Source organism: Megalobrama amblycephala, linkage group LG19 (genome assembly GCF_018812025.1).
Source record: "Megalobrama amblycephala isolate DHTTF-2021 linkage group LG19, ASM1881202v1, whole genome shotgun sequence".
NCBI lineage: Eukaryota > Metazoa > Chordata > Actinopteri > Cypriniformes > Xenocyprididae > Megalobrama > Megalobrama amblycephala.
This window is the reverse complement of record NC_063062.1, coordinates 37,693,588-37,720,979: the sequence shown is the minus strand read 5'-3', so window position 1 is coordinate 37,720,979 and position 27,392 is coordinate 37,693,588. Positions and strand designations below refer to the sequence as shown.

At 36.2% G+C, this 27,392-nt stretch overlaps 3 protein-coding genes and 1 long non-coding RNA gene across 6 annotated transcripts; 2 read left to right on the top strand and 2 right to left on the bottom strand.

Annotated features, from left to right (window-relative positions):
* The first annotated feature begins 2,023 nt into the window (after nucleotides 1-2,023).
* Nucleotides 2,024-5,598, top strand: pygo1 (pygopus family PHD finger 1). The gene is made up of 3 exons (XM_048169340.1): nucleotides 2,024-2,285; nucleotides 3,218-3,303; nucleotides 4,352-5,598. The coding sequence occupies exons 1-3, from the start codon at nucleotides 2,237-2,239 to the stop codon at nucleotides 5,372-5,374; spliced, it is 1,158 nt and encodes a 385-aa protein (XP_048025297.1). The 5' UTR covers nucleotides 2,024-2,236; the 3' UTR covers nucleotides 5,375-5,598.
* Nucleotides 5,599-10,133: 4,535 nt separating this feature from the next.
* dnaaf4 (dynein axonemal assembly factor 4) lies at nucleotides 10,134-16,253 on the top strand. Of its 2 annotated transcripts, XM_048168500.1 has the most exons (10): nucleotides 10,134-10,266; nucleotides 10,375-10,522; nucleotides 11,681-11,811; nucleotides 12,259-12,496; nucleotides 12,597-12,727; nucleotides 12,822-12,931; nucleotides 13,046-13,199; nucleotides 13,283-13,388; nucleotides 13,832-13,977; nucleotides 16,167-16,253. In XM_048168500.1, the coding sequence occupies exons 1-9, from the start codon at nucleotides 10,144-10,146 to the stop codon at nucleotides 13,945-13,947; spliced, it is 1,257 nt and encodes a 418-aa protein (XP_048024457.1). In that variant the 5' UTR covers nucleotides 10,134-10,143; the 3' UTR covers nucleotides 13,948-13,977; nucleotides 16,167-16,253. The 2 variants fall into 2 exon arrangements, with proteins under 2 accessions (XP_048024457.1, XP_048024456.1); XM_048168499.1 differs by lacking the exon at nucleotides 16,167-16,253 and having other exon boundaries at nucleotides 13,832-14,131.
* A 3,024-nt stretch (nucleotides 16,254-19,277) lies between these two features.
* On the bottom strand, nucleotides 19,278-23,420 carry LOC125254090 (zinc finger protein 239-like). Of its 2 annotated transcripts, XM_048168502.1 has the most exons (3): nucleotides 23,239-23,420; nucleotides 20,628-21,266; nucleotides 19,278-19,863 (listed from the first exon to the last, which is right to left on the bottom strand). In XM_048168502.1, coding segments are annotated over exons 1-2 (600 nt in total). In that variant the 5' UTR covers nucleotides 23,240-23,420; the 3' UTR covers nucleotides 19,278-19,863; nucleotides 20,628-20,667. The 2 variants fall into 2 exon arrangements, with proteins under 2 accessions (XP_048024459.1, XP_048024458.1); XM_048168501.1 differs by having other exon boundaries at nucleotides 19,278-21,266.
* Nucleotides 23,421-24,328: 908 nt separating this feature from the next.
* Nucleotides 24,329-25,871, bottom strand: LOC125254410. The gene is made up of 2 exons (XR_007181657.1): nucleotides 25,329-25,871; nucleotides 24,329-24,898 (listed from the first exon to the last, which is right to left on the bottom strand). It is a non-coding gene; the product is annotated as an uncharacterized LOC125254410 (long non-coding RNA).
* Nucleotides 25,872-27,392: the final 1,521 nt, after the last annotated feature.

Below are 27,392 nucleotides of genomic sequence, written 5' to 3'. Positions count from 1 at the left end.
AAAATGTTGAGAATAAACTCATTAAATTATGAGAATAAAGTCGTTAAATTATGAGAACAAATTTGTAATTTAACGAATTTGTTCTCGTAATTTAACAACTTTTTTCTCATAATTTAATGAGTTTATTCTCAACATTTTATCTTGACTTTTTTCTCGAAATTTAACAACTTTAATCTCGAGATGGTTTTATTTTTTTATTATTGCTTGGCCCTAATCCTCTTCCGTAATCTAGAGTAATGATCGGTCATTTTCGAAAAAAATACAACTGTATATACTTTATAAACACAAAATATAGCCTTGAACGTACTTCCTCTTTCTGCATTCTTCAAAAAGCTTACGCTGTATGTCCTACGCCTTTTTCTATTCTGAATGAACACGGTGCCAGTTTCATTTTTTTCCTGTAAGTAGAATAGGGAAGACGTAGGACATACAGCGTAAGCTTTTTGAAGAATACGGAAAGCGGAAGCATGTACACGGCGATCATTTGTGTTCATATCAGGAAAATTTTATATGAAAGTGGACTAATCCTTTAACTCTTACAATATGTTTGTCTGTCCCAAACACTACAAATACTGTAATGGAAATCGGCTGAGGGTGGGTACCGATGAACACTTTTGTTCTTATTTATTTTTTCCCCTTAAATCTCTTTTAATCCTTTAATTATTTAATTCCTTAAAGGGTTAGTTCACCCAAAAATGAAAATAATGTAATTTATTACTCACCATCATGTCGTTCCACACCCGTAAGTCCTTCGTTAATCTTCGGCACACAAATTAAGATATTTTTGTTGAAATCCCGATGGCTCAGTGAGGCCTGCATCGCCAACAATGACATTTCCTCTCTCAAGATCCATTAATGTACTAAAAACATTTAAATCAGTTCATGTGAGTACAGTGGTTCAATATTAATATTATAAAGCGACGAGAATATTTTTGGTGCACCAAAAAAATTAAATAACGACTTATTTAGTGATGGCCGATTTCAAAACACTGCTTCAGGAAGCTTCGGAGCGTTATGAATCTTTTGCGTTGATTCATGATTCAGATCGCGTGTCAAACCGCCAAACTGCTGAAATCATGTGACTTTGGCGCCTGGAAACGCTGATGTTATTTTGTTTTTTTTGGCGCTCCAAAAATATTCATGTCGCTTTATAATATTAATATTGAACCACTGTACTCACATGAACTGATTTAAATATGTTTTTAGTACATTAATGTATCTTGAGAGAGGAAATGTCATTGCTGGCTATGCAGGCCTCACTGAGCCATCAGATTTCATCAAAAATATCTTAATTTGTGTTCTGAAGATGAACGAAGGTCTTACGGGTGTGGAACGGGGTGAGTAATAAATGACAGAATTTTCATTTTTGGGTTAAAAAAAAAACAATAAACCCCCTGGCAATTTTTTTTTTTTTTTTTTTTTTTTTTGAAATAAAATAGCCTATGTCTTAACATTATGTGCAGCTGTGCCCTGTGTTGCAGGAACACTTTAACCACACAAGTTAAATGAAAACTTTTAAAATGCAGTCTAGTCAGACAGCACTTTATAATATTATAACATTACATCACCAGCGAATGATCATCATTATCATCTCACGGGTCCCGGGCGCGTGTAACATCAAACGCAATACTTCAGACACACACACGTGCTTTAACGGAGAGGGGTTTCTGCGCGCTCACACACGCGCACTCCACCGACAATCCCGCCTCACGCGTCACTTTTCTCTCAGCCTTCGTATATAACGCGCTAAAGTAAACAAACACAAGCGGAGCAGTCGGTTATTTTCGTGAACTGCCTCGTAAAATAACAAGTCAAAGGTGTCCGCTCCTCCCAAACTTTGTACACGGGTGCAGCTTTCCTGCTCGCGCAATTACCTAAACTACTATGGCGAAAGCTTAGCTTTTGAATATTAATGAGGCCGTGCTGACGTTCTATTTAATATTAATGAGCTCTGAGAACGCTGTGGGCGAGGCGAAGCCTTTGTCTCATCAATATTAAATAGAATTCGATGACGTGTAGGTATACTTCAAACGGCGACGGTTTAACTCATGAATATTAATAGCGAAATCTCCGCCATAGTAGGAATAACAATTTCGCTTCCCGGTCGCGCACGGAGCGCCGCCGCCGCCGTGATTGCTGCGAAACGGGGGAAGAACGAGACGAGTTGACCACACTCACTCTTTCTGACATCAAAGTTACACCATTTTTTCGTTTGAGTCATGTGAGGGAGCTTGTAATGTCAACAGAGCAGGATAAAGATTCATTCTCTCTAAAACGAAACCGAGGTAACGTGGATTTTTCAGTGTTTTTAGAGGCTTGATTCGGTGTCTGTCGTAATTACCGGAGCGACAGCAGCGGTCTGGCGGCCTTCAGGCCTTTGGTGAAGAACTGAAAAGTAGACAGCGACATATTCAGATATGCATTTGAAAAGGAAAGCACGTCAGGCCTCACAGTGAATGCTGTCAGATGAACACTACTTTATAGGGAGTTTCTGGGAAGTTTGGAGTCGATCAGCATTAGAGAGAAAATCATATCAACGTTTATTTATTAAATGCACATCAATAGAGCACGCAACAGTAAAACTGGCAATTAAATGTTTATTATGTAGCATTAAAAAGCAAAAATCACCAGTTAAAAGTTATAAGAAGGTAGTGAAAAGGGTTGATGTCATCACAGTTTATTATAGCCTATTTTCTGAAAATGTCTCCCAATTAGTTTTAATAATCTAATGAAACTTGCTCAACAACACTACCGTACTTGTATATTATTGTTGTAGTCTTCAAATGCAAAGTTGTAAGACAGATAACATTTTCCAGCATGCATCACTTCAAGACCCCATTAAGTTTTGTGACTTATACATTTATATTTGAGCATTTTCATCTATGTACTAGTGTAAGTCGACAAAATAAACAATATGCACATTTAAAATGTACAGTCTTCTGAGGAAAAACATCCCAGTTATTGATGATATCATATCTATAATGAGTGTTCCTCCCACAAGTAGCAAAGTGTGGTTCATGGCAGTGATGTAATCTAAAAACAGAAACTCCTGTTTCAATAATAATAGCTTCAAACTGTCTGTCAAGCCATTATATTGGGTCGTTAAAATTAAGATCTTATGTTATATATACATTTCAGTGCTATAGACATATGTTTTGGATTGACCATAAATATTTTAGATGATGATTTTATTTTAACTCGCTTTTTGATTTCACAGGAGGTGAAGGTAGTCTGGATATTTTAGGAGGTCCTGGGCTGCTTCTGGGAAGCCCTGATAAAAAGAGACGCAGGTCGAGCACACAGGTACTCCCTCATGAACTGCCAGACGGCATCTTTGGTTCCTGAACTGTTTCCCTTTTATTTTCTCCTTAGACGTTTCTAAAAATTCCAGTGTCGACGTGAATCACAACATTACCACATTTAAGTGCGAATTGCATCATTTGAAGAAACAACTGTACAATATTACATTTATTCATTTAGCAGATACTTATCCAAAGTGTCTTACAATTGAGGAATATATACACCAATCAGGCATAACATTACCTTCCTAATATTGTGTTGGTCCCCCTTTTGCTGACCCGTTGAGGCATGGACTCCTCTAGACCCCTGAAGCTGTTATGAAGGTGGTATCTGACATCAAGATGTTAGCTTACACTGCCCTCCAAAAGTTTGGAAACACCCCTGGCAAAGTGTGGTTTTGGACGATATCAGCATAAATCCTTATCATTTTTAGTGCAAATACATTAAAGTAACTTGACATTATCATTGAAGACCAGCAATAATAATTTTCATTTTGATTACATAATAATGGCAATATATACATGTCAAAGTCAGACATGCCCCTTTGCCAGCTGTGATGCCTGGTTACTGGTTTAAACTTGGCCCAGGTTTGTAAAAGATTTTTGGGTCAGCACACCTTAATAGCTTCAACAATTGATTGCCAATTAAGTTTAGAATACAATGAACCAATCAGAACCCAGTTTAGGTCAGATAGCTGCTAATGGTGGATATTTTGATGAATCGAAAATTTAAGTTTTTTTCTATGTATAAACTGTTTATATAATAAAATATATTTTCGTAGTTTGTATTGTCCCTTATCAGTGCAAAATTATCACAAATTAAAAAGAATTCATGCCAATATTGTCCAAAACCCCACTTTTCTAGGGCGTTTCCAAACTTTTGGAGGGCAGTGTATCAACGGAAGAGTAGCCTTTCATGGGCATCCATTCTCACACCACTGTCTCAATGTGTTTAGGAAGTGAGGCAAGGTCTAGAAGAAGTCACTAAATATGGAGAAAATTCTGCTCATACTCATATTCAAGATTGTAAATAAATGTCTCTTTCTCTACAGGCACCGTCCTTCTCTCCTCTGTCTGAATATGCTCCTCCACCGAACCCCAGCTCAGATCACCTAATAGCTTCCAACCCTTTTGATGACAATTTCAGCTCCCCATCCCTGAAGCCGCTGCCTCCTGCTAACCCTTATTTCGGCCACTCACTTTACCCAGGGTTTAGTGGCTATGGGCCACCAAGGATGGCCCCACAAATGTCCAACAGGATGCCTTCTCCATACGGGGCTCCTTACCAGATGCGAAACCAGCCTATGGTTTTCAACCGGGCACCGGGATTTAACTACGGTCATGCCGAGAACCCGCATTACGGGCAGCAGTTTGGTGGCGGAAACAACAACAGCATGCACTTCAGATCAGAGCATGTCAATCACATGCCTCTTCAAAACCTCAACCAAAGCGGTAGTCCTGAATGTGGTTTCGGTCCAGAGGGGAATCCAGCCCGGGATATGAGCCCTCAGCAACAAAACAAGTCCAGCACGCCAGCGCCCAAACAGGACCCGATTGAAGCCGTGAACAAAAACGCCACGCAAAACCCCTCGCCACGGAAGCAAAATCAAAACTGTGAAGAGAACACGCCTCAGGACAACACGGCAGAGCTGAAGATGAAGGGACCGGACGGCGGAGCGGAAAAACTCAACGGCGTCCTTCACTCCAATAACGAACCCTCGAAGAAGTCGTCAGATGGCGCGGCGGATAGAGCTCGCAGAGGAGCCGGAGCTTTGACCAATAATAAAGTCCTGAACAGGAGGAGCACGTCCTCTTCGTCCGAGCCCGTCTACCCGTGCGGGATATGCCTGAGCGAGGTGAACGATGACCAAGAGGCCATTCTGTGCGAGGCCTCGTGTCAGAAATGGTTCCACAGAGTTTGCACAGGGATGACCGAGACGGCGTACAATCTACTTACGGCGGAGACGTCTGCGGTTTGGGGCTGCGACGCCTGCATGGAGGACAAAGGATCGCAGCTGCTCAAAACCCGAGAAGTATCGGGGACGCCTTCTGTTACCGGTGAAGGACAGTCGTGAGTGAGACTGACGGCGAGGAGTCGCTGAGGTCGAAGTCCAAATTAATTGTTTCTCTTCTGTTTGAACTGAGTTCCAAAGTTCTTCTTTTGATTCTACTCAAAAATATTTCACCCAAAATGAAAGTTCTGTTAGAGTTTACTCACCTTCCTGTTGTATAAAATCATTTTTTAAATATACACTACTGTACAAATTTTTGATCTAAAATACAGTAAAAACAGTGAAATATTATTACATTTTAAAATAACTGTTTTCTATTGTAATATATTTTAAAATGTAATTTGTTCCTGTGATCAAAGCTGAATTTTCAGCATCATTACTCCAGTCTTCAGTGTCACACGATCCTTCAGAAATCATTCTAATATGATGATTTGCTGCTCAAGAAACATTTCTGATTATTATCAGCTCAAAAGAACAACATTTATTTGAAACGGAATTCTTTTTAAAGGGGACATATCATGAAAATCAGAATTTTTTGTGGTATAATCGGGTCCCCGGTGCATCTACCAACACAGAAAACGTGAAAAAGGACAACCCAGTAACTTTGTTTTGGCAAGCCTTTCTCTGTAAGCATGTGAAAAAATTAGCTGCTCAGATTTCACTCCCCTTATTTATAATATTACCGCCCCTTAATCTGCATGTTTCCACCCACGGTGCCGCCATTTTGTTTTCGCAAGCAAAAACTGTGTACCAGTTCTAACACCATGGCAAAAGTTTGAGCAAAGCATGCTAACTGTTCTGTCATTGGCTGCACAGATGAGCACTGAACACTATTTAGAGTCTCGTTAGCTTGGATAGCCTGCAAGTTGACTCTGGCAAACTCGATTGTTAAAAAAGGGAGCGTTTCTGTCCGAGCGATATTTTGGAAAAAATATTGGACCATTCACAGCATTTGATAACAATCATAAACGTTAGCCGGGTGTGTATGGCTCTGTTTGGCAAACAGGTACACAATGTATAATGGGTGTCCATACGGGTTTTGCACAAAAGATTAACATGACGGCACATGCTAGTCGATGAGTTGAATCAACTCCACAGCAACTACATAAATTTATCCACTAACCATTCAGAAACGTCTAAAAGTTGTAACTTCTTCCTGAGTCTCTCCATCAGTGTCGACTCCGGTTTGAACAATGTAAGGCTGAACACCATTACTGACAATCCTCATTTTGGGTGTGTGAGATTCTCCAGCTTTGTTGTTGTTGAGCTGTTAAAGCTCCGCCCTCTTCTGGAAAGTGGGCCGGGAGCAGCAGCTCATTTGCATTTAAAGGGACACACACAAAAATGGCGTGTTTTTGCTCACACCCAAATAGGGGCAAATTTGACAAGCTATAATAAATGATCTGTGGGGTATTTTGAGCTGAAACTTCACAGACACATTCTGGGGACACCAGAGACTTATATTACATCTTATGAAAAGGTCCCCTTTAAACATTATAAATGAACTTTAAAACAGTAGTGTTTTTGGGTGAATTATGCTTTGTGTAGATGTCTAATGTTTCTAATGCCTTTAAAGGGATAGTTCACCCAAAAATGAAAATTTGATGTTTATCTGTTTACCCCCAGCGCATCCAAGGTGTAGGTGACTTTGTTTCTTCAGTAGAACACATGATGATTTTTAACTCCAACCGCTGCCGTCTGTCAGTCAAATAATGCTAGTGAATGGGAACTTCTACTATAAGAGTAAATAAAACTTGCATAGACAAGTCCAAATTAAACCCTGCGGCTCGTGACGACACATTGATGTCCTAAGACACGAAACGATCGGCTTGTGCGATAAACCGAACAGTATATCATTTTTTAACTCTAATACACCACTATGTCCAACTGCATGCAGTACTCGTTAGTAAGGTCTGATCGCGCTCTGACAATGGCAGTGATGTCTCGCTCTCATTGTAGTATATGCGCGAGACATCACTGCCGCTGTCAGAGCGCGATCAGACCAAACGAATCGAGTGATGAATGCAGTTGGACATAGTGGTGTATTAGAGGTAAAAATGATATAAATACTGTTCGGTTTCTCGCACAAACCGATCGTTTCGTGTCTTAGGACATCAATGTGTCGTCACGAGCCGCAGGGTTTAATTTGGACTTGTCTATGCAATTTTTATTTACTCTTATAGTAGAAGTTCCCATTCACTCCCATTATTTGACTGACAGACGGCAACGGTTGGAGTTAAAAATCATCATTTGTGTTCTACTGAAGAAACAAAGTCACCTACACCTTGGATGCGCTGGGGGTAAGCAGATAAACATCAAATTTTCATTTTTGGGTGAACTATCCCTTTAAATCTGGAGTTCTGGCTGTGCCTACAAAAGAACCCTTCATTTCTTTATTTTCTGATAGCGATCGTTCGCGGTCAGATGTTTTCCTTTGGCTCACCTTGATTAATGTATGAACCAAGTGTGTCATTGAATATCTGATTTTATTAACGGTGAGTTTTCTTACATCGTAACTCTTAACAGTCAGTATTCAGGTTTCAGAGTAACTCAAATTCACAAGCAGCATTTTATTTATCCAGAAGGATTTTCTACTGTCAAATCGAAACTCTAGCAATACGTGATGCTCTGAAACTTGATATAAACTGAGAGCGTTTTGTAGATGCTCAACATGATTGGGCCTTTCCCATTGAATGTAGCTGTAGAATATTTACTGTAGCATATTTTCTGATGAGTGTACATGTTTCACTGTAGCAGCATGTAGTTTAGTGTTAGTGAGCAATATTCCTGGTTGAGATGGATTGCATTTTGCTTTCTTATTACTCTTTTTCAAACAGCTTGGCTCTTTGATTGTTTTATGATCAAATGAAGTTAAAATCTTGAATTAACAGAGCCAGAGAAAAAGTTGACATTGAAACTTTGGATGTACTTGATACTTTTGTAAGTTTTGTTATTTGATGCTTTCTTTACTGGGTTGATTGACATTTTTATTTTGGCCAAGACCGAGGAGGTTTGTTACTTGAAGGCCTTATTTCCGGGCATGATGCATGAAATAGCACAAATATATATATATATATATATATATTTATAAAGACAAAATACTTTTAGCTTGTTATCTCCAAAAATTATCTTAATTTAATGACACAACGTTCATGGTAGAATCTCACGAAACCTGAAAAGAACACGTGCAGGTCATAATTCATAATTCCCAAAGGAAATAGATAAATAAGAAATTATATTTTGCTTAAAGAAAATCAAGATTGTAATGCTTAAAAAATATCCTGTATGCTGTATGATGAGAATTTCCATTGAGAATAATTACAAGAAACTCTAGAAAGTAAAATTTCTTTCTGGACAGTTGTAACGTTACATGTTCCGTTGTTTTTCGCGCTGGGAAACATTGTGAATGTAAACTTCATATCTTGCTCACGTTTTGCATCTAGTGCTGATCTGACTTCAGTTGTTAAGCAAGATAATGTAAACAAAGCATAGTGTATTTCCTTACCTTCTTTATTAAAAAAGCACTTGAACGTGTTATGGGGGTGAATTCATGACAATGTTCATGTGTAGTGAATTGTGCAGTAATAATGTCTAAAAAGACAAAATAATGTAGAAACAATTTTTGTATAATTGGCCAGATTTGACTGTTGACCCCTGGTGCCTTAAATGTGTTTCCGTTTTTTAAATAAGATATTTAGATCTTGAGCTGATGGCATTGTGTGGTGAATCATTCACCCACTTATCAATATGGGGTGAGAATATTTGTTCAACTAATTTTATAACGGGACATTGAATGTACGGAGCCAATAATGAACAATATGAAGTGAATACATTTGTGGCATCCTCAAAACCAAGATGGTACAGCACATACATTATTGAATGTAAATCAAAGTTTTAATGTGTGTTATGATAACTCATGTTTCTCTGTGAAAACAGCCTTGTTTAATAGAGAAACCTTGGAAAAGCCATTATTCAAATGTATTATTCGAACTGCGTTTAATAAAACTGATTTTAAAGTCATTTTCCCCGATGCAATGTCAATTAATTTTAATGAAGAGTTGCCTAGATCTTATTCATGTGTTTTATTTGTAACATGATAATGTTAACATGTCTCACATTAACAAATTATTATGCACAGAGTTGGACCCAACATACATTAATTCTGACACAAATGGATAATTGTAATACAAGATATAAGTGGCAATATTAAGCAGAACACATTATATAACCGTACTGAACTTCTAATAAATAATCTATTTCATTTTATGTAAGATTAATTATGATAAAGTTTGATTTTGAGAGAAAAAACTAAAGGAGAGGGGAGCCATGCCACATTCGACCACTCCAGAGACACGTAGGTGTCCGCCATCTTGGAACGGGCAGCGTGTCTTCGCTCTCACAGTAAGAATCAGCGATGATGCCAGCTTCTGGTTGTGAAACCACTGAGATTCCGTAGAAATGGGATAACCTTTCACATGTGAGAATGTGTTGGTTTGTGCTTTTATATGTATGAATATTACAGGTTTTTACTATGGTACTTTTTTAATGTTTTTACTTTTACTATGGTAACTTTTTAATGTGTTAGCTGACACTTTCGCCTAGTTGTATTGTGTTACAGTAGCGAAATCATCTGCTGAAGTCTATTGCAGATATAGATATTTGAGCGTCTAACTACGGTTGCAGACGCTCAGTCAACTTCAGCCAGCTTTGACCGTTCCAATATGGCGGACGGCTTACAACCGCGAATGAGGACCGCCATCGATCGCTCCTCCCCTAGCAACCACCGCCTAGTCGTAGCAACCAGTGTTACCTCTCGCTCAGGAGAGTCAGAGATGCCGCTGATAGTGAAAGATCACACATGGACACAAAACCAGAACACAGTTTACATTTGCGTCCCTTTAAAAGGAGTGAAGACCGCTAACGTTCATGTCATCTGCACGGATGAGTATCTGAAGGTCAGCATTAAACATAACGTCTAACTTTAACGTGCCATAGTCATATGTGTAACACACGACGGCATCATGTAACGTTACTCGATTCATGTGTTTTGAACTGTTGTGCAGGTGAGTTTCCCACCGTTTCTGTTCGAGGTTTTCTTATTTGGGCCAATAAATGAGGAGAAAAGTGAAGCCAGGATTGGAAACGGTGTTGCAGTTTTCACACTGCAGAAGAGGAGAGATGAATTGTGGGAGCAGCTCTTTACAAACATTGGTAGGAGATCTTTCATCCTCTCATTACATAGAAATGTCCCATAAGAAGTTTATTCTAGTGTGCGATTAGTATACTTATTTTAAACAAAAAAATAAGAATGTATACTTATTTTCAGTCTACTTCTTATGTACTTATCAGAAATATACTTAAGTATACTTGATTAACACTGACTGAAAAGTAAGTATATACTTATATACAGTTATATAAGTATATATAGTTAAAGGTATATTTCAAGTATAAAAATGAATAGCTAAATAGGAAAATAGTAGTATACTTAAAGTACAACAATATGTAAATAGTATAAATAGATATCCCAGGTGGAAAAAAGCACACTTCTATAATGTACGTTACTTAAAGTGCTCTATTTTCACGCACTAATTTTGTACTTAATATACAAAAAATTCTTCTTTAGTACTTCTTAAGATCATCTAAGTGTACTCAACTGTGCTATTTTGAGACAGCATGAAATATGAACTAAAATGTGCTTTTAATATACTATCTCTGTATTTAAAAAATGTATTTAGATATCACTTATAGTACATTTGAACTCATAGTGTACTACAAGTGGTAACTAAATATATGTTTTTAAATACAGAGATAGTATATTAAAATCACATTTTAGTTCATATTTCATGTCTCAAAATAGCTCAATTGAGTACACTTAGATGATCTTAAGAAGTACTAAAGAAGAATTTTTTGTATATTAAGTACAGAATTAGTGCACGAAAATAGGTGAAAAAAGTACACTTCTATAATGTACTTAAAGTGCTCTGTGATGTTATGTTCACTTAAAGAACAAGTATACTTGCAGTATAAAACTAATAAACTAATATTTTATTGAGAGTATACTTCAAAGTGTACTTTCATAAACTAAAGAAATGTTCTACAAGTATTGAACTAGTAAACTATCAGTAAGTTCATTTGTAGTATAGTTGCAGTACAAAAGAAAAAGGCATTTGTACACTTGTTGTATACTGAAAGTAGTACTGTTACACTTAATGTATGCTTAAAAGTATAATTTTATACACTAAAAAGTGGGAAAATTTAGTCCCAAGTAGTATTGAAATAGTACACGTATAAGAATACGACTAGTTTATTGATATTAGATATTGAGACATACAGTTATTATAAAAAACATTGTATATTTTTATTCCACAGATAAAGAGAAACAGAAGCAGGTTCGAGAACAAGCAATTCTCAAAGTTCAGGAGAAAGAAGCAGAAAAGTCTAAAGCCAAAGCCGCCAGGATTCAACAGGAGAAGAAATATGCGCTGGAAACCATGATGAAGGTCTAAATGCATTTCTGGTTTCAGATTTCTTAATATTCTCACATTATAACATTGGAGTCTGAATGTAAGGTTCTGCTGTTTTACTGTGATTTTAATCATATATTATTTAATTTTTTGCTTAAATAATGATTAAATCAATGATAAATGAAGCTTATTTTCATGCACATTTCCCCTTAATTATGATTCTTATTACTTTTGTGCAGTAATAAGAATCAACATATCTAGTAAGTGTTTGCTTTTTGATTATTCATAATAATTAAAGCAAGTACAACAAATACTACCAGTTTGTATAAATGACTGATTTGGTGTCCTTTATTTTTAAGCTACCTGTTTTTGAATGAATGCACATATTTATTTGCTGTATATAATTAGACAGAGATTTTTTTCATATATTTGAATGTTGTCTCAAACATTAGCTTACTGTTGAATTCTCTGCCTGTGTTTTAGCTTGAGAATGAGGAGCGGGACAGGATTCAGAAGATGAAGGATGAAGAGTGTGCGAGAGCCACGGTGGAACTGGATTTCTGGAGAGAAAAGCAGAGAAAAACAGCAGAGGAAAACGACAACCAGAGAAAGCTGCAAGGAGCCGGCAAGCATGAAAACAAACCGGTTTATCAGAAAACAGAGCGTGCAAACGTTACACCTGCAATCACGCCACTGCTCAATACTGCCAACACTACATCTGGTAAACCAGCTTTAATTGGTCCAGAGCAGATCTAATGTCATGATGCTCACCTCTTCATACCATAAAACAGCAGTCAAAAAATATAATATTTTCTTTCTAGGGCAGAGAAGCAGCAAACAGAAGCCAAAAGATCTACCTGCTCCCAGATCAGCTGGCTGTATTAAGATCAGCTTCACTCCACGAGTGTTTCCCACCGCGCTGAGAGAGTCTCGTGTCCCGGAGGAGGAAGAGGTCAGACCTGCTTTAACCATAGAGATTAGCACTAAAACAGTTTGTAATGTTGAGTATCATTTACATATCGTGTGTGTTTGTGTGTGTCGAGCAGTGGTTGAAGAAGCAAGCGGAGGCCAGGAGAGCAGTGGACACGGATCTGGCCGAACTGGATGATCTGAGAGAGGAAGAGAGAAACCCAGACTGGCTGAAAGAGAAGGGCGAGTGAGTTTCACGGGTCACACTGATAAATATAAATGTCAAAAGAGTTATTTCTTTTAAAGAAAGACAGTTTTAAATACCATAATCACCTACTTTGTTTTTTCCTTTTTTCTGCAGTAAATTGTTCATGGCAGGAAACTTCCAGGCCGCTGTCAACGCCTATAATCTCGCCATAAAACTCAACAGGAAGATCCCGGCTTTATTTTCTAATCGAGCGGCCTGTCATCTCAAACTGAGAAATCTTCACAAAGCCATCGAGGACAGCTCTCAGGTCAGTTTTTTCCTTTTTTAAATGACGTGGAGAGTTTTATTTTATTTTTTTACAGCGGACCAACTTCCTTCACTTTTTCACAGGCCCTTGAGTTGCTGACGCCTGCGGTCGCTTCAAACGCTGCGGCTCGACTGAAAGCTCATGTGAGGCGAGGAACAGCGTTCTGTGAGCTCCAGCTCTATGTGGAAGGTACTGGATCATCATATTCTGCTTTCATGCAAAACACATCAACCTCTGCAGGCATAAAAATACTTTGTTCAGTGCACTGTTCACATCCATCATTAATTATGCCATACAGAAGAACAAAATGTTCATCAGAGATTTCAATTTTCAGAATAAATCTTTATCAAAAAAAAAAGAAAAAGAAAATAGACATCACTAAATTGAATATTCACATAAACACCAGTGAATTTATTAAAGCATTTATTTTTTTAATGATTTTATTAAAAATTCAATTCAAATTTTAAGTACAACTCTACATCCTTTTTGCTACTTCCATGCAAATGTAATTCAAACTCAGGATTTGAATTGAAATTTAAAATGCATTCTTAATTTCTGCATGGGAAACCCCTGAAATGGAGTGTAACATCTATGAAGTATTTCACAATTAAATCAGTCTGATGTTTTTTTAGGTCTTCTGGACTACCAAGCGGCTCTACAAATCGACCCACAAAATGAAGCCCTGCGAAATGATACAGACAAGATTCGTGAGGTCATACAGGGCACCACGTCACCATCCAGCTCCTAAAAATCCACAGCATGCCAACTAGGATAATGGGTACAGCTGTAATCAATGCAGAAATGTACCTGAACACACATGAACATGTTATGTTTTAATGAAACCACACATAAAGTCTGGTTGGGCTGAAGAAATGGTTTATTTATATTAACCTTTTACTAATCGTCTTCCCAATAAAACTACATTCACTGTTTTGAGTGGATGTTTATTTTACCCATATTCATCATATATAACAACAAAACAACGCCTTGATCTTGAGTTAATAATCAACAGAAGTGTTCATTACAATGGACTCTGAACCAGATGACAAATTCATGAAAGCATCTCTTATGGATGCAAATGAGAAAGAAAATGATTGACTACAGTAAAATGATTTACTGATGGACATATTTTGAAGAAAAAAATAAAACAACAAAAAAAAATGTCTTATACCAAAAACAACAAAAACATTTAACAACATTAAACCCAAATATTTATAAAAGGCAGGTAAATAAATCCCAACTAATTTCATGCAACATGCAACAGAATAGCCCTACATAGTATTTGAGACACAGTTGAGACTCACTCTATTGATCAATAGTGTTCAGCCCATCAATTAAATGGTCTAGGGTTGCCGTCCTCTGTATAGATCAGGTCAATAACACCGTTTATAAGTTTCTTGTCATTTTCGTCCAGATCCTGTACTTCAGATTTAGAAGATGGCAGCTCTAGCACCAACTCTTTCCAGTTCATTTTCTTGGCTCTTGAGATCACCACCAAAATTGCTCTTTTAGAAACATCACGGAATATCCCAGTAGGAGTTAGTTGTGTGTTACAGTTGAATCCACAATCTTTCCATTTATCTCTGGTCATATATAGTTCAGAATGTTTTAGAATCATTTTTATTGGATTACTTTCAAGGAACAACTTGTATGCCAACTCCCACCACCTTTCACTCACATTCTCGTTTACGCTTTGACAATCTGACATCTGTTGAAAAACAGGGAATAGAAATGGGTGTGCTAGTGAACAGTTTTGTTACTTTAGGTCAGTTGAAATATGTTAAATTGACGAGCATTAAATACACAAATAGTGATATTAAGGTATGTGAATATATGCCATTCGTATGAGTGATATTGTAATGCTCAGTCAAATCATTGTGAATGTATCATATGATCATAAATTATCACACATATTATTAAATCCTTACCATTTATAGGCTTTGTGATGTCCTGTGGCTTCCTGTAAAAGTTATGAGTTGATACAGAGCGATCGCAGCTGCCTGTACGCTTTCAATCCAGTTGTTTGATGTGAAAAAGCAGAAAATCAACCACTAAAAAAAGTCTACAGGGTGTGGCCCATGCAAATGACCAAGCAGCTCAACCAATCAGGATGTACCACGCATGTCATATACAAGTATGTGTAATACTGCACAAAGTAGACTGTATTTACTTTAATGAGGCTTTATTCGCCAGTGAGGTCACACCATATGCAGTTAGATTGAGCAGTGATGTAATCTGAGATATTTTAACAAGTCCAGAATGTGGCCAATTTAGAAATTGGTTTACCTTTTATATGTTAACTTTTAACTTCACTTTACAGGAGTGAAAACCATTATAATGTACAATAGCCATGTGTAAGTGGAGAAACACACGACGGTTTCATGTACCCGATTTGTGTGTCTTGAACTGTTTCCCCACGTTTCTATTCAAAGTTTTCTTATTTGGGCCAATTAATGAAGAGAAAAGTGAAGCCAGGATTGGAAATCTGATGCTCTCTTTAGGGTTGGAAAAAAAATCTGAACTTAAAATTTGGCCTCTGTTATGATGATATGTAGAATCTGTTCAGTGCTGTTCAAAGTTCAATACTGTTTAAAACAATTAGCACATCCATCATTAATTATGCCATACAGATCACATAGTTTTCAGATATCAGAATAAATCTTAATCAAAATAACACTTCACTACAGTAAATATTCCCATCAACACCAGCAAATTAGAGCATTCTGGGTTCCCTGGACATTGCCCATAGCTTAAATTTGTTTCTTTATGATTTTAATTCAAATTAAATTTAATTCAAATTTTAAGTACAACTCTTCATCCTTTTTGCTACTTCCATGCAAATGTAATTTAAACTGAGATTTTAATTAGCATTTAAAATGCATTCTTAATTTCTGCATGAGAAACTCCTGAAATGGAGTGTAACATCTATGAAGTATTTCACAATTAAATCAATCTGATGTTTTTTAGGTCTTCCGGACTACCAAGCGGCTCTAGAAATCGACCCACAAAATGAAGCCCTGCGAAATGATACAGACAAGATTCGTGAGGTCATACAGGGCACCAACTAGGATTATGGGTACAGCTGTAATCAATGCAGAAATGTACTTGAACACACATGAACATGTTTATCTGTGGAATAAAAATATACAGCATTTTTATGATAACTTTATGTCTCAACATCGTAAGTATAGTAAAGATCTCTTACTACTGTTTGTAAAGAGCTGCTCCCACAATTCATCCCTCTTCTTCTGCAGTGTGAAAACTGCAACACCATTTCCAATCCTGGCTTCACTTTTCTCCTCACTCATTGGCCCAAATAAGAAAACCTCAAACAGAAATGAGGGGAAACTCACCTGCACAACAGCTGAACAACACATACATGAAACAAGTACATGATATTCATGAGTTTCTCTAGTTACACATATGACTATTGTACATTAAAGTTACTTAATGTATTTAATGTTGACTTATCCGAGCAGAAGATATGATTGTTTGTGGTCTTTGCTCCTTTTAAAGGGATGCTGATATATATATATATATGTATATATATCAGTTCAATTAATAGCCAGTAGTAGATCATATAACTGCATATGGTGTGACCTCACTGGTGAAAAAGCCTCATTAAAGTAAACAGAGTCTACATTGTGTTGACATGCGTGGTACATCCTGATTGGTGGAGCTGGTGGTCATTTGCATGGGCCACACCCTGTAGACTTTTAAGTTGTTGAGTGTCTGTTCTTTTCACATCAAACAACTGGATTGAAAGCGTACAGGCAGCTGCGATCGCTCTGTATCAACTCATAACTTTTACAGGAAGCCCCAGGACATCACAAAGACTATAAATGGTAAGGATTTAATAATATGTGTGATAATTTATGATCATATGATAAATTAACAATGATTTGACTGAGCATTAAAATATCACTCATATGAATGGCATATATTCACATACCTCAATACCACTATCTGTTTTAATGCTTGTCAATTTAACATTTTACAACTGACCTAAAGTAACAAAACTGTTCATTAGAACACATTTCTATTTCCTGTTTTTCAACAGATGTCAGATTGGCTAAACATAAACAAGGTTGTGGATGAAGATTGGTGGGAGAGGGCATACAAGTTGTTTCTCGAATATGATCCAATAAATAAGATTCTGTCACATTCTAGACTTTGTATGAAGCGAGACATGTCGGATAGATTTGGAATCAACTGCAGAACATGTATTCCTCCTGCTGGGAAAGTCAATGATGTTTCTAAAAGAGCAATTTTGGTGGTGATTTCAAGATCAATGACAGGACAATGGAGTTGGAGTGATCTTCCGCAGTCTTCTAAAACTGTGCAGGATCTGGATGAAAATCACAAGAAACTTATAAACTGTATTACTGACCTGCTCTATAAAGAGGATGGCAGCCCTAGATCACTATAATGGTATATTACTCTGTTGCATGTTTTAATTGAAATTGAGATAAATTTACTTGCCTTTTACAAATTTCTTTTTTTTTTTTTTTTTTCTTATTTCTATTATATCCATCAGTTAATCATTTATTCTGTTGTAAATCATTTATTTCCACGTTTTCATTCATCCAAGATTATTGTATGCTTTCATGAATAAGTCATCTGGTTCAGAGTCCATTGTAATTAACACTTCCACATCTGATGATTTATTAACTCAACATCAAGGTGTTTTTTGTTATCTGCAACGGTATGGGTGCAATAAACATCCACTCAAAAAGGTGAATGTAGTTTATTTGGGAAGACGATTAGTATATGGTTTAAAAAAAATTCAATAAAACATTTATTTGACCTAACCAGTCTTTATGTGTGGTTTCATATTAAAACATCAGAGCTTGAAATGACTTCTCACATGTTGTAGGTACTCTTACCGCCCATACCCAATCAGAGTACTTTGCCAACCGTTCCGTATAATATGGAATCGTCCCATATTTAAGGCATCGATGAAGCATTCTGTATGAAAGGCATACGCTCTAATTTGAATGAATCATTCCTTTAAGACAAATTTGCAAACATAGCCGTCCGCCGAAGGTTTGCACATGACGTCATTGCTCTGGCACGAAATGCGGATGGAGGGCAAGGAGTGATTTTTCTAAATAGGAATCCTATCACAAACTCAAAATTCCTATGTTTTTGCATCATTTAATCTATCAAACAGAGAAACCACAAGGAGTTTTTATCATTTATGTAACTTATATCGTTTTTTTAACTCTAAAAGTTGTCGCCTTTAATAGCGTTTTGTGTCTGCTGATACTGAAATGAATATGGATACCTGCTTACCTATTTTTTTTGTTTTTGACTTAAATAATCATTCTTCATGGTATCTTTTTCAGGGAAGAGAAGCTATTTTATCATGATCATTTGGTGTTTTCACTTACTACATTTTGTAGAATTACGTTCACAATATTGATCGTGAAAACGGTGTCACGCTGCTGCTTCAGCCATCATATGGTAGAAAAGTAAATAAATAAAAATAAGTAAATGTGTTCAACAAGCTGACAGAAGTCCGTACTATCCTTTTCTTTGTTGGAAGGGTGTAAATGTAACTGTAGTTTTAATGTTGTCTTTGTAAATATTCACTTAATTTCCACAGAAAGGATTATGGGTACAGCTGTAATCAATAATTGTACTTGAACACACATGAACATGTTATGTTTTTTATATGAAACCACACATAAAGACTGGTTAGGCTAAAGAAATAGTTTTATTCATACTCTTATGAACTTTACTGTGTTTGTCTTCCCAATAAAATACAATACTTATCGCAACCATATTCATCTAATATGCACAATAATGGATAAACAATTTTTTGCTGTATATAATCGCAGATAACAACAAAACATGACATTGATCTTGAGTTAATAGTCTATGGATGCAAATGAGAATTAAATACTATTAAATTATTAACTGACTGTATGTGCATGCCTTGAAATCTCGTTTGCATGTGAGTGTACCAGTGTGTCCAAGGTCTAGTTCTTGTTTTGTCTAGATGTGTTCACGATGTGTACATAACATACGGAAAGCAGTTTCACAAGGACAGTCTTACAGAAGAAAAGTCAAAAGTGTTGCTTAAGAAATAAGATTTTATTAATATAAACATTTAACAACATTAAAGCCATAATACTGTCTCATACATTCAGTAAATGTATTTTTAATAATTAATTAATTAATTAGAACATGCAACAGAATAACCATACATACTAATATAGTAAAGCAAATTATATTTAGTTCAGAGCCAGACACTATTGATCAATAATGTTCAGCAGTATCTATTAAATGGTCTAGGGGTGCCATCCTGTGTATAGATCAGGTTAATAACACAGTTTATAAGTTTCTTGTCCTTTTCGTCCAGATCCTGTACTTCAGATTTAGAAATTGGCCGATCTAGATCCTTCCAATCATGCCAATTCATTCTCCTTGCTCTTGAGATCACCACCAAAATAGCCTTTTTAGAAACATCACGGAATGTCCCAGTAGGAGGAACAAGTGTGTCGTAGCGGAATCCATAATCGTTCCATTTATCGCCCTTCAAATATAATTCAGAATGATTCAGAATCATCCCTTTTGGATCGCTTTCAAGAAACAACTTGTATGCCAACTCCCACCACTCTTCACCCATGCACTCATTTAAGCTTTGCCAATCTGACATCTGTTGAAATATAGGAAATAAAAATGAGTGTGCTAGTGAACAGTTTGCATCCCCATACAAAAATATGTTCTAAGAACAGTTAACTCTTCCATGACTGCCAAATTTTACTATTGTGATTTGTAAAAGGTTTCACAGTACAGTTATAGGCAGTTAACCCTACACTAGGGCTTTTCACACTTGAAATTGTTAACCCTGGGTCATTCTAAACCCTGGTTAATCTAAATCCTGGGTTATTTTGTTTCACATTTCACACTGCTCATAATTTACCCGGGGTTTACAATTAATCCTGGCTACTTTTCCCATTGCACATTCCTAAACCCAGGGTTAACGTTCTTATTTGCATATTTGCAGTGTCAGTGTCATTTTTGGATAAACACAGCACACAACCTGTTTACATAGCAGTGTTAAAGGATTAGTTCACCCAAAAATGAAAATCATGTCATTAATTACTCTCCCTCATGTCGTTCCACACTCATAAGACCTTCGTTCTTCTTCAGAACACAGTGTTAATTATCTTGCTGGCAAGAGAGACCTCACTGAGCCATCGGATTTTATCAAAAATATCTTAATTCGTGCTCTGAAGAAGAATGAAGTTCTTACAGGTGTAGAACGACATGAGGGTGAGTAATAAATAACATAATTTTCATTTTTGGGTCAACTAACCCTTTAAGAACGAAGAAGACCCGGGGTTAAGCGCAGTGTGAAAAGCCCTATTGTGTGCCACAATCTTCACTATTCTGATTTGTGAAAGGTCAGTGGCTCACGCATGTGGTTTCTCTGCTGCACATTGGTCTTTGGACACTCTCAGTGGATTTGTGTGTCGTTTTGGTGAGCTCTGATCTGATGATCCCTGAGGTGTTCTGCCCGTGAGTAGCGCTTCTCGCACCGTGTGCATCTATAGGGTTTCTCTCCGGTGTGTATCCGCATGTGTCTGACCAGCTGACCCTTTCTTCTGAAGCCTTTCTCGCACTGAGAGCAGTGGTGATTCCTTTCTGCCGCGTGTATGAGTGCGTGGCTCTGCAGCTCCTCCGTGCTCTTGAAGCTCTTCTCACACTGAGCGCAGTGATGTGGCTTTTCTCCAGTGTGGATTCTCCTGTGGATTTCAAGTCTTCCTGGTCGTACAAAGCCCTTGCCGCATTGATGGCAGTGATAAGGTCTGTCGTCGCTGTGTTTGCGTGCATGTTCAGAGAGATTCTCTTGCGATCTGAAGCACATGTCACAGTGCGGGCAGCGGTAGGGCTGGTCTCCGGTGTGAATGCGCATGTGTCGCGTGAACCGTGTTTTCACACTGAAGCTCATCCCACACTTTGAGCAATAATGAGGCTTGTGCGCTGAATTCTTTTTTAGTGTCGTCCTCCTTTTCATCTCTTCCTGTTCTTCTTCTTTATGATCCATGGTGGGCACTATACGTGGTGGGTACAATATATATGTTCAATGCCTTAAAATTTGTTTTATTGCATATTCATTTTTAAGAAAATGCACATATTATTATTATTAATATTATTATTATTATTATTATAATGAGTTCCAGAATCCAGTAAAACAGACAAATAGGCTGACCAAAATTGTACTGTGAAAGATTTCACAAATCAGAATAATGAAGGACTCAGGAAAGGGTTAACTGACAAAAACTGTATTGTGAAACCTTTCACAAACCAGAATAGTGACATTTAGGACTCAAGAAAGGGTTAACTGACCAAAACTGTACTGTGAAAGCTTGCACAAATCAGATTAGTGAAATTAAGGACTCAGGAAAGGGTTAACTGACAAAAATTGTACTGTGAAAGATTTTACAAATCAGAATAATGAAGTTAAGGACTCAAGGAAGGGTTAACTGACAAAAACTATTATGAAAACTTTCACAAATCAGATTAGTGAAGTTAAGGACTTAGGAAAAGGTTAATTGACAAAAAAACGTACTGTGAAACTGTTCACAAATCAGAATAATGAAGGACTCAGGAAAGGGTTAACTGGCCAAAATTGTACTGAGAAAGATTTCACAAATCAGAATAGTGAAGTTAAGGACTCAAGGAAGGGTTAAACGACCAAAACTGTACTGTGAAATATTTCACAAACCAGAATGGTTAAATGAATGACTCAAGAAAGGGTTAACTGACAAAAACTGTACTATGAAAGATTTCACAAACAAGAATAATGAAGTTGAGGACTCAGGAAAGGGTTAACTGACCAAAACTGTACTGTGAAAGATTTCACAAATTAGAATAATGAAGTTAATGACTCAGTAAAGGGTTAACTGACCAAAACCATACTGTGAAAGATTTCACAAATAAGAATAATGAAGTTAAGGACTTAGGAAAGGGTTAACTGACCAAAATTGAACTGTGAAATCTTACACAAATTAGAGTAGTGAAGTTAAGGACAAGGAAGGGTTAACTAACCAAAACTGTACTGTAAAAGTTTTTACAAATCAGAAGAGTGAAATTAAAGACTCAAGGAAGGGTTAACTGACAAAAAGTACTCTGAAACCTTTCACACATCAGAATAGTGAAGTTAAGGACTCAAGGAAGGGTTAAACGACCAAAATTGTACTGAGAAAGATTTCACAAACCAGAATAGTGAAATGAATGACTCATGAAAGGGTTAACTGACAAAAACAATGAAAACTTTTCACAAATCAGATTAGTGAAGTTACAGACTTAGTAAAGGGTTAACTAACCAAAACTGAACTGTGAAATCTTTCACATATTAGAGTAGTGAAGTTAAGGACAAGGAAGGGTTAACTGACCAAAACTGAACTGTGAAATCTTTCACATATTAGAGTAGTGAAGTTAAGGACTCATGAAAGGGTTAACTGACAAAAACTATGAAAACTTTAACAAATCAGATTAGTGAAGTTAATGACTCAGGAAAAAGTTAACTGACAAAAACTGCATCATGAAACCTTTAACAAATAAGATCAGATAAGTTAAGGACAAGGATAAAGGGGTTAAGTGATCGAAACTGTATTGTGAAATATTTAACAAATCACAAATAGTATATTTGAGCCTAATATGACCCGACTAGATGACCAATTAAAACATTATTACACAAGAAAAAGAGGACAGAGCAGTGAGAAACACTAAAATGTAATTGTGAACGTTTGTCAAGTGATTTTGTATAAACGTTGAAAAAACACCGATTTCTGACCAGAGGACCACATTACCTGAATTCACAAATCATGAAGAATGACATGCGAAATTATTTGCAATGTCTACGACAGAGCACTGTGGATTTACAGCCAAAAGAAATCTGAATTTCGAACCGCAAACTATCTTTACCTCGGTCTTGAACCAGGGTGATAGTTCAGTCATCTCAACGCGGATGGTCTAGTTATGCTTCAATCATTAATTATCACGCAAATTATTAAAAACTTACTGTTTATATAGGCTTTGCGATGTCCTGTGTATATACAGAGCAGCAGCACTGTACACTTTCAGACAGTTTGTTTTCTGCTGGGAAAAGAAGAGAAATTCGACGACACCCTGCAGACTTTTTCTGTAGACGTTCCTGCAAAAAACGGGAACTAAGCAGCTCGGCCAACCCGGAAGTGTGTCACAATACAAGTATGAGAAATACTGCACAAACTATTACGCAGTGATATTTTAACCAGTACTACTGACTATTAATCGAATTGTATGGAAGCTTGTTGAAAAAAAATAAAATGGGTAAATGAGACTTTTTATCTCACAATTCTTAATGTTTTTTCCCCCTCATATATAAACTCGGAATTGCTAGGAAAAAAAGAAATGAAATAAAAGTATAAATAAAGTCAGAATTTTAGCTTTTTTTTTTTTTTTTTTTTTTTTATTCCGTGGCGGGAACAAGCAGAGTAGGCTAATGGATTCCAGAATGTGGCCAACTTAGAAAATTGGTAAACTTTTTATATATTATTATATAATTAACCAAAATTAACCTAATAAAGAACCAACTACTGGTGTGGTTCACACAGTTCAAGCTAAAATGAGTGTGTGCTGCTATTTCAGGAACAAAATACTCCTTGAATCAGTTTTAAATGTTCGCCACTAGATGCTACTATCCACCTTTTTCCTAACCAGCCTACTGCATTTTAGATTATGGGTGGCACTTCCGGTTTGAGGAACTTCCACCAAAGACTATGCAAAACATACTGACAACATAGGTTTCAAGCAGATCTAAAACCCAATCAAAAACAATGGTGCTTTCTTATCCTGATCCTCAAGATGTCCATAGGACAGATCAGCTTTACGTGCGCTATCATTTTAGTGTTTTAAATAAAATATTTTGTTTTGAAAAAAAATAAATAGAACATGTGATTTATTGTTTTAAATCGAGAAAATGTGCTTATTTTTGAGTCGAAAGTATTATGATGCATAAGTGCTGTCAAATCGATTAATTGCGATATATATACATATACATATTTACTATTATGTTAGATGCGATTAATCGCGATTAATCGTTTTGACAGGACTAATATAAGCAGACATGCTACATAAAAATGTATGTTTTTAATGCTGGTTCACAATTGTCACGTGACACCATAAATACAGAAATGTTTCATCGTACACTTGTAACTTTTTTTCCCCCAGCTTTTTAAGTGGATGTTTATTACAGCCATATCCATCAAGCATGACGTACATCATGGTCAGAAAGGTCAATTACAAAAACAACAAAACAAGGCCTATCTTGAATTAAGCAACACAAAAAAGAGATGCAAATGAGTTTGGTCACTGTCCCTGAAATTGAGTTTTGTAATTTGGGATGTACACATGGCTGTGGTCCAAGCTGGTATTAAAGGAATTGTCCTGGTACATCCCGCACAATCCGAGGTGCTGTGAGAATGTCTGGGATATGGGGTGATAGGAACAGGGCGAGGATTCAAACGTCGCTGATCGAGCTCCATAGTCGCTGGATGTAGTTTTAAACATCAGGTTCTGAGATCTGGCCATTGCTGGATCTTCATCTGATGAGTGAGATCCTGGTTTGTGCATGCAGGAGAAGACTGGATTTCCAGGATTAGCACATGGAACCGGATGATGCTCAGGATTTGACATTATGACTGAAAGCAGATACATTAAAGAAGAAACCACGTTAAAGTGACTCGTCAGTTAATCCTTTTAACATACTTTTTATTGACCACTGCTTAATTTAATTAATTTTATTATTTTTTTTAAATAAGATTTTAAGAAGATATTAAATGCAATTACCAGTGGTAATGTTAACCAGAATGTATAAATACAGATAATATAATCCTCTGAACTTCTAGTAAAAGTTCTCTCTATTTTTATTTTATTTTATTTTAATGTATATATATATATAGTATCTTATAGTATATATCTTTTTATTTTTATTTTATTTATGTCATTTTAATATTTATAATATTTTATGCATTAGGCTATTCATAATTTATTCAAAATGTTTCTAGCGCAGTATATTACATAACAATGAAAAAGATAAATTTAATCAAAAAGTAATTTATACAAGCTTACCAGTTCTACAGCAAGAGTGGACGTTCAAACGCCTGTGTTTGTTGTAGTTTCGTCTCTATGGCAATGACCGGTTACGTCAACGGCGCGGGCGCATAAATAAAAAGGCGTAAAAACTAATATTTCATTCTACGATCAAGTTGATTTATTGGGAAAGTACATTGAAACGCCGGAATCGACAAATTAAACTAATCAGCAACAACGCAAAAAGAAATACTTAAAAAAATTCACTCACAGGGGACGTTAGACCTGTGCCGAGAGGTGTTCATGGGAAATGTAGTTTTTATAGTTAAAGAAAGATAAGACGCTGCTGAGGGGATGGTTCCGTGTAAAACTACAACTCCCATTCATCTTCATTTCGGCAGCCGCCACCGTGTTGTTGTTTTGGCTCGAGAGGCGCGAAGTTTAATGGTAGATTTGCATGGAGGACATTTTCTTTCTTTCATTTTCCCGCTGCAATTTACGCAATTTACCTGTGAACGCTATGCTAAGCAAACACACTAGCCAAAGCTGTTGTTTTAAAGAAGAGCAGCTCGCCCCATTGATCCTTTTATGGCTTTTTTTGTACTTTGTACTTGTGGTGAAAAATAATTGTAGTCAAGTAGAATTCTTTATTTTTATTCAACCAGAGTAAAAGTTTAAGTACCACAATTTAATATAGGCTATATAATATAATAATAAAATATAATATATATATATATATATTATATTTTTATATATTTTTTATAATATAATATATATATATATATTATATTTTTTATATATTTTAATATAAAATATAATAAAATCTCCAGACTTGATCAAACAAAGCCCTATCTGCAAGAAAACTGACTTTTAATTACAAACTTTCAGTTTTCCAGACAAAACTTTTTACTTTTACTCAGAGACTGACACTATCATACTGTAAGCAGCAATACAGCAAGCTGCAATGACAACGTTTTGTAGACTTAAAGAAATGGGTAGCCTATTTGCCTTTAGGAGGTAAATACTGTATGTGTCCTGGCCGGTCAAACTCACTTTTTTTGAAAACTGGAGATACAAATATTAGAGATGCAGATAAGAGAAACCACACAATAAAAAATATTTTACCTCATAGCAAACATTTCATAATTTTATTGCATTGGTAGGAAAATGCTTACACTCATCTTGGATGAGCAACAATAAAAAGAACAACGGACTGGATGCCTTTAAGCACAGAATAATTGAAAAAAGAAAGTTTTGTCTCTTTAAAAAGAAAACTAAATATTAAGATATCTAACAAATGTTATTTTGCTCTCTGTATCAAAGCAATTATAAAAATAAAACTTTAACCATACAACTTCAGAATATGAAGAAGAGTTTCAAACTTCTTTAAATTCATGACTAATAGTAAGCAAGCAAGTCAGAGCAAGCAGGTAAATGTGCTGTATTGCATTCAATACAACAGAATCATTCTGTGCAAAATCAGAGCACAGCATCTACAGGTCTGTGCATAGTCATGCTGAAAATGTTCACGGTTCACATGCTAAAGAAAAACGTCACAGTAATTAATATTTAAGTGAAAACCCATAGTGCTTTGACTGAGGATACATTTACCAACATAGTATGTACAGACTACACAGACATACAAATAACATAATATGCAGGAAGACTGAATAAAAAGAGAAGCCCCTTCATGTTGTACTACATAGTTAAAAAAAAGAACAAACAGCTGACAACAACAAATATGTCTCCAAGAATTTCCAATTCAATTATTTCACCTTGAGACGACACACATTTTGAACAATATATTTTTTCAAGCATGACAGGGATCACATGTAAAGTACCAGCCAAAGCTTGGAAACATTATTGTTTTTAATGTTTTTAAAAGAATTCTCTTATGCTCATCAAGCCTGCATTTATTTGATCAAAAATACAGAAAATGTATTATTTTAAATTAATGCTCTTTTTAAAACTTTTTATTCATCAAAGAATCCTGAAAAAAAGTATCACAAGTTATAAAAAAATATTAAGAAGCACAACCGTTTCCAACATTGATAATAAATCAGCATATTAGAATGATTTCTGAAGGATCATGTGACACTGAAG

What these genes read in the sequence shown, in the direction of transcription:
- dnaaf4 (XM_048168500.1), top strand. Translation starts at nt 10,144, where the DNA reads ATGCCGCTGATAGTGAAAGATCACACATGGACACAAAACCAGAACACA. An exon ending in TGGCTGAAAGAGAAGGGCGA is followed by an intron (nt 12,932 to 13,045) that starts GTGAGTTTCACG and finishes TTTTTTCTGCAG; the next exon opens with TAAATTGTTCATGGCAGGAA. An exon ending in CCATCGAGGACAGCTCTCAG is followed by an intron (nt 13,200 to 13,282) that starts GTCAGTTTTTTC and finishes ACTTTTTCACAG; the next exon opens with GCCCTTGAGTTGCTGACGCC.
- pygo1 (XM_048169340.1), top strand. Translation starts at nt 2,237, where the DNA reads ATGTCAACAGAGCAGGATAAAGATTCATTCTCTCTAAAACGAAACCGA. An exon ending in CTCTCTAAAACGAAACCGAG is followed by an intron (nt 2,286 to 3,217) that starts GTAACGTGGATT and finishes TTGATTTCACAG; the next exon opens with GAGGTGAAGGTAGTCTGGAT. An exon ending in GACGCAGGTCGAGCACACAG is followed by an intron (nt 3,304 to 4,351) that starts GTACTCCCTCAT and finishes CTTTCTCTACAG; the next exon opens with GCACCGTCCTTCTCTCCTCT.